At 41.9% G+C, this 7,394-nt stretch overlaps 1 protein-coding gene across 1 annotated transcript; it reads right to left on the reverse strand.

Moving 5' to 3' along the window:
• Nucleotides 1-4,193: 4,193 nt before the first annotated feature.
• On the reverse strand, nucleotides 4,194-7,352 carry COA7 (cytochrome c oxidase assembly factor 7). The gene is made up of 3 exons (XM_068953174.1): nucleotides 6,994-7,352; nucleotides 6,770-6,910; nucleotides 4,194-5,222 (listed from the first exon to the last, which is right to left on the reverse strand). The coding sequence occupies exons 1-3, from the start codon at nucleotides 7,265-7,267 to the stop codon at nucleotides 4,774-4,776; spliced, it is 864 nt and encodes a 287-aa protein (XP_068809275.1). The 5' UTR covers nucleotides 7,268-7,352; the 3' UTR covers nucleotides 4,194-4,773.
• Between the last annotated feature and the right edge of the window lie 42 nt (nucleotides 7,353-7,394).

Genomic DNA, 7,394 nt, shown 5'->3' on the forward strand with positions numbered 1-7,394 from the left:
GGGCCTTACATAGCTCATGCATCTGTTACAGCACCATCAGTTACTGTGTTAAAAAAAATACAGCTCTGTCCCACCTGGGAAGCAAACTGTTCAGAGACCATCACAACGCTTTAAACCAGTTTTGATGGTGTTTTCATGTAGCAAAAGAGCCTTCCTCTATACTAGCACACTGGACACATTTTATGCAAAAAGTTTCACTTTATAACTTCAAACTTCTTAAGCCTCCCAGTCATCCAGTGTTATGAATAGGCTCAAAAATGGGTGCCACTTTCATTCAGGGTGTTCACAGTCCCCAGGTGCCTGTTTGCTATGCTGTCTGGGAGTATCCACAGGGATTACTGACAATCATTAGTCCTCTTGGAAGAAAACCTGTATGAGCATGGCCCACTACACCACCGCATTCTTACTGTGCAGAGGTAGCATTTACTTACTTTTCCCAAGTGAAACAAATGCTCAGAATAGTTCCCAGCAAAGAATCAGGCAAAGTGTCTTCCTCTGAAAGAACATTACTTTCTTGAGCTGCCATAAGAAAGGAACTGTGATTTTTTTTTTTGTTTGTATGTTAACAATCTAATGTTTGCTACTACTACAAATTTTTTGGCAGGCAGCTGAAAATAGAGCCATAGGCCTTATACCTATAGTATGCACTAATGTTTTTCATATACTGCCACCTGTCGTTATAATGTACACACTTTATCATTACTCTATGCCTTTGTGGTTTTTATTCCAACAGTAATTATACCTCTTATGAGAAGTCTCTTACAGGTTTTATTATATTGGAAATAACTCTTTTGATTCATATATGCTCTGGCTATATAGCATATGGTGATTTGTTTAATAATTTATTCTGCTCTACATATTTTCTACCATGGTCAAATTATTGTTAGTGTTTCCTCCACTTAATTTATTTCACTAATAAATCTGGCTCTTTATCCAGATCACAGCCAGAGCATGCACGTTCTAAGTCAGCAGTGTAACTTAGAGCAATATATATATCACATACATATCACAAACTTTACACATATTTATACATACCAAAATTATGAATGATTGTGTGGGTGCATGAGTACATTTACATACACTGCCCTACTTATTTGGATTGCTGTTTCAGAACAGGTATGTGATCACATTTAATTGGAGCCCAAAATCCAATCAGTCAGGACCTTGTTCCCTAAATCTGTTATAAAAATAATAACAGAAAATAACGTTGCAGAAGCTGGCCAGAAACTGAAACAATTTATGTGAAATTGAATAAGGGGTGACCACTGTGCACTCAAGAACATCACTGTAGTAGTCAGGCACAGGCAGAAGCGAGATATACTGTGACAAACTAGTCGGCAAGATGCTAGAAACAACATTCAGGCTAAAGGTATTTAAAAAACTGTGCGCATGGTTTGTTTGAAACAGTCTCTCCTCTCTTGGATACTTAATCTGTAATTCAGGAGATCTGGGGCAACTCCTTGCCCTTTCACTTTTCCCCTCTATAGTCTGGGGCAGTTCTCTTAAACCCTCCGTGTTCCTGTAGCTTATCTGTCCAACAGGGCTAGAGTTCCTCTGCCTCTTGCCTGTTTCAGTTACAGAAATGCAGAGATGCCTCTCCCCATACATACATACACACATACACAGCACCCGAGCTATTCACAGCTTGTATCAAGTCACCGTTCCTGGTTATACACATTTGCATTGAAGAAAAAAGTGAATATTATATTTGGAATATATATTTTTTCAGAAAGCACTCACTTCATATGACTGCTCTTTGTTTTGTTTGATGCTACAATGCAAACTTATTTCCATCCACCACAGTGGATCTTTCTATTTCAAATACAGACAACTTCATTCCTATAGTTCTAAGAAGTGTTTTTTCTTCCTCACAATTTTGTTCAAACAGTAAGATTGGGAGTTGAAGCCAAGCACAGCTCTGCTGTTTCACCAGCAGTCACTGGCTGTGCCTTCTCAGCTCTCCAACTGAACTTTTCGAACAGCCATGGGGCCCATAACCAGTAAACCAATAGCAGAAAAGACACTTAATGTACATGTGAGCATTCATATTCCCCTGTCAGTGAAAGTCACTAGCTGAAAACCTACATTTGTCCAGAGAACAGAAAACAAACTGCCTGAAGCCTTCCTCCCAGCATTTAAACTGGAAGCAGGTCCAGCAGGGTCATGCTATCGCTGTATAACAGCATAAGGCAAATGAGGTCACTTGCTCCGAGTACATTCTGCCTCCCGAAAATGGTGTGCCCATTTTTATATTTCAGATGGTGCAAGAACACCTGCATGATCCTCAGCATTCAGCAATGCTTAAAATCCCATGTGCCATAGTTACCAAGATTAGCAAACTGAGGTATGGGAAGGAACTGTTCTGCCATCTGCCAAAAGGTATTCCCAGCTGAAAACTCTATTAATAGTTAGAAACTTACAGAGTCCAGGCTGAAAACATCTTTCTAACAGTTAACATAATGTTTTCTTACTTCATGTAGTATGGAAATCTAGAGGCAATATAATTCCAAAATATAAACTATGTACAGACACCTTGAAACTAGCTGCCAATATTGTTCATCATTTGCATTTGAAGATATTCAAATATCTTCCATTACATGCATCTCCTGAGGCTATCACATGCATTTAGACATCCCTAAGAGTGCTTGCAAACACCTAGCCTCCAGCTCTCACAGAGGAGCAATCTCACTGCAATCAATATGATTATTGCTGTGCATACTGGAAAGGTCTGAGCCTTGACTTGTAAACTGCAGCCTCAGAGAAGGAAGAAAGAACCAGCTACAGTTTGTGCAAATCTAGCATATTGTCAGCTTTTCTAAACAGAAGGTAGCAGAAAATAAACTAAACTATTGAATTAATTGTTCCTCCAAAAAGATGTGATAAAAATTAATTAGAAATTATTCTTTAGTTTCAGCTGTTGCTAGGCTGTGTGCAAGCTGAAATGCTAGGCACACTGAGAAGCACACAAATACACGCATTTGGCTAACTTGCCAAGTAAACTGACTTTCTTTTCCATAGCAAGATTGTAGCACAAACCAGTATTCAGTACCTCCCTCTGCTCCTTCAAGGGTAACCTTCACTGCTGACTGGCAAACCCACATTACTACCAGCTGCTAACAGTTCTTCAGAGCATCTATCACAAACCCAGCCACTGAGCACAGAATCCAATGCTCAGATAGGAGTGCCACATCCCACATCAGCTGTATGCCAACTCTGTTGTAGGTGAACTCTTAGAATAAAAGATGGTATTTTCACCGTCAGTTACCACAGCTTTTGTTTTTTCAGACTGAGGAATACTATTTTTAATTTGTACATAAAAGATCACACCAAACAACTGCGTGATGCTTTTTACCCTAAGGTCAGTGTTGTAGGAGATTCATATCACAAGGTTTAGAAATGTAAATGAATATATGAAGTGGCAGATGGAACCAAAAAACCATTAATCAGACCGAGTATGACAGCAAAGCATGAAAGTAAGCAGAAAGGAGACTTTCCGGGTTTGCACTGAAATCCCCTGGGCAAATCAGTGTTCCCGGCCCGTGACAGACAGGCACGCATACAGAGTGGGTCTGCATAGGCAGATATTTCAAAAAAAATGAACGCACAAGGATGCAGCTCATATTGACTGACACAGCTCCAACGTTCACAGGTTGTTGCCCAACAAATATCAATTTCATAGGCTAGAGCTCCTTTTAAGACAGCAGCTTAGTACAACTCCCTCTGAAAACCATACTCTTCTACAGAAAACAGCTTTTACTTGTATGCTGAAGAAGTGTTCCAATGTAGTTTCTTCGTATTCAACAAACAACAAAAAAACAAAACAAAAAAACCCGAGCAGTAGCTTTCACAGCTGGCCCTTTTCCTGAATCAAAAGTTTTACTACTAAAGTTATTCTTGGACAAAAGATTATTGATTTGACTCCATTCACATGCTGAATTATTTAGGAATCAAAGTATATCCAATAATTCAATTCCACAATGTTAGTTTACAATCAAATAATAACAATTTGTAAAATTAAAAGAATTAACACTAACAGCCTATAAAACTTAGACTGATTCAAGAAATTAAAGCTTCTCAGATGAAATTCTGACGAAATTATGACATTAAACATACAGTTTAAAACCTCAGTAGGATATCAAATTAGTACTTCTCCACAGAACAAGGTATTTCTTTTTTCTCCTTCTTTATATGTGTTGTTTTGAGAGTTTGATGACAGAGCACGTAAGTCAGCAAGTCTTTATATCATTTCAGGACAACAAACGTTACCTTCAGTGAGAGAATCAACTCGTTTCTCAAACCATCCTAGTACCAAGTAGCCTTAGAGCAGACTGTCCACGTGTGCACATTATCAAAGTTCCACAGGTGCTTGAAAGATTGTGGGTACAGTTTTGAATGTTTGAATTATCTCGCAACTACAATTTTTTGTGTTAGAACTTGACCTAGCACAAGCCTTGATATCGAAGTGTTACGCACAAGGGAGAGCCCTCCACGCTTGAAACCACAGGGACAAACTTCCAAAAGACCAGAAGTTTTTGCCCTCCTTAAAGGGGGGGGGGAATCTAAGCAATGCACCTAAAAACATATGTATTTAAAAATGGATAAAGGCACAGCAGAGTTGACCATGTTTGTTGCGTCCACAAAACATATGTTTATTTGTATATGCAAAAACTTACAGAATATTTACTCAGAGTAAAAACTGTATGCCCATGTGATTTAAACAACAAGTTCACTTGACAAGTAAAACTGCAGTCTTAAGAACTGCAACTGACAGTTTTACTCCCCAAACGTTAAAGAACTCGATGCTTCTTTCTGTTCTTTATGCAACTGTTTTGCCCTGTTTTTCAAAGCTTCTGCTTTGGTATCATTCTTCTCAACGCCATCTCCCATTTTGTACATTCGACTGGCATTGGCACAAGCCCACACATGACCCAGCTCACATGCTTTCAGAGAATACTGCAAAGCATGGTTCATGTCCCTAGGAACGCCAGGTGCTCCTTGGAGGTATATTACACTGAGGTTGAAGCAGCTAGGAGCAAAATTGCCATCACAGGCTTTCGTGTAATAGTCTCTAGCAACAACCGGGTCAGGTTTATCATCATTTACTCGCCCATCATGGGCCAACAGCCCAACGTTATGACAGGCCTTTATTGACCTCTTCCCACCTTTCTCACATGACTTCATAAAGGAGTTGTAGGCAGCTTTCAAATCTGGCGCGAGTCCACCTGTCAGCCAAGAAACCAAAAGATTACAGTAAGCACATGCTGCATAACCATGAAACTTTCTGCTTTGCACCATGTCTCCCAATGCTCACAACATTCCTCGTTATGAGATGCTACAGTCTACGTTTAGGACTTCAGAGACACAACTGTTGTCTCAATTACGATAGGTTTGCTAATGCCCTCAAATTAGGGAACCCTGTTCCACTACACAGTAGTCATGTAGGCAAAAAAAAAAACAAACAAACCTCTTTCCACTATTTACATAGACCTCTAACCTAAGTAACTTACACTAGACTAAGTATTTTTTGCCAGAATAATCATATGTACACTGAAACTGTTACTATTTTTTAAAACTACAGTAACAACATCACGTTCCTCACTTGCTTTGTTATTTGCAAGGAGATTCACTAATGTAATTGCTTCAAATCACTGCACCAGCAGATACTTCTTTGGCAGACTTGGGGCCTACACATTTGTGTATCTGCAAACAGTGACATCCGTCTGTAAGTTTATTTCTTCCTTATTTTCTGTAAGGAAAAAAAAAAAAAAACCAGACAGGAAGAAATCCAAGTTTTAAAAACAGGACACACTCAGCACTGAATAAACCTACCACTTATACATTTATTTGTTTATAGTTCAGGTTTTTTATAGTTTCAGTAATTAAACGTAACTTATAATTGGTTCTTCAGAGGAAAGTACTTTAGGTAAACGGGGCTCAAAATAAGATTTTTTTTTTTACACTATATCTAATACATTTAGTTGGGTAGTAAAAGGAGTATCTTAAATAGCTTAACATTTTCTAAGCTAGAAAACATACATTTCTACTCCTTGCATTGTCACAGTCTAGAAGATGCAGATAACTTGGGACAATAAACACTCCTAAATCTAACCCGAGCTGCAGAAATACAAATGCATGCTGCAGACCTCTCTAGGAGTTGCTACAGTTCCATTACAACAGCCAAGACTTTTACTTTCTCCTCAGTCTTCCAAGTCACAGAAACCTATTAGGACTGATCCGAGGCTGCAACTTTGAGCATGAACTTATAAATATATATTGCAGGGAAGTGCCAATGACCCTTGATCGACTGAAAAAGTCTGAAAACTACAGAACAAAAAAGTTTTCCACCCTTCTCTCGCTTTAATCGTGCGGCCATAAAAGAGGAAGGACACCTATTTTCTTTTTCAAGGTCAGAAGGAAATGCAGGTACTCAGCACCTCCTGAAAAATAAGAGCTACATTTCGCCACAGGTATTCAGGCACCCTCTCTCTGCTCCCGTGGCCCTTACAGCAGGGGAGTTCACACTCCTGGCAGGGCCACCACAGACTGGTACCCTCTATGCTGCAGGTAAAAAGCAGAACCTGCCACACATTCACCACTGTGCAACACGACCATGCCACCAGCTGCTCAGGCAGGAGTGTGACGGCACCAAGCACGAGGGTTTCCGAGGCAACCGGAGGCCTGAACGGTAACAAAGGGCCTTCTGCCGGGTCTCGCAGGAGGGCGGGGAAAAAAAGGCTTTCCTCCCCTCCCCCCCCACGGCCTGGCTCACCTTTCCCAATGGCCTGGTAGGCCCCGAGCTTGTAGCAGCTCTCGCTGTGCCCGTGCGCCTCGCAGTTGTCGCGCAGCACCCGCGCCGCCGCCACGAAGTCCTTCCGCACGGCGTCCAGGTAGTCGGCGAGGCGCTGGCAGCCTGCAAGGCAGCAGTGAGGGGACGCGCCGGACACCGGCCGGCGGGCCCCGGGGCGGGGGAGGGGGCCGGCGGGGACCGCTTACCGTCCGGGTCCTTCTCGCGGTAGCACTGGTAGCTGTACTCGACGTGCAGGTTCTCCAGGTAGCCGCGCACCTCCTCCTCGTCCTCGAAGTTGACGAGCCCCGCCATGCTGGCCGGGCCGCCGCGCGAGCGCCGAGACATCGATGCCAGGCCGCCCGGAGGAGCCCCGAGCGGGGCACCGCGCGGATCAGCCCTCCCCGCCTGCGGCGGGGGGATGCCTACGCATTTTCGGCAGTAACGCATTCGGCGGATTTTACTTGCTGGGTTTTGTGCCATTAGGATTCATATTTCTGAGGTTTCGTTTACGATATTTAAAGCCATAAGTTAAGACTTTTCTGTGGCGTATACATCAATATACTTTGCATGACCTGGAAGCTAGGGCTTTATTACCCATTCCACAACT

Source organism: Struthio camelus, chromosome 8 (genome assembly GCF_040807025.1).
Source record: "Struthio camelus isolate bStrCam1 chromosome 8, bStrCam1.hap1, whole genome shotgun sequence".
NCBI lineage: Eukaryota > Metazoa > Chordata > Aves > Struthioniformes > Struthionidae > Struthio > Struthio camelus.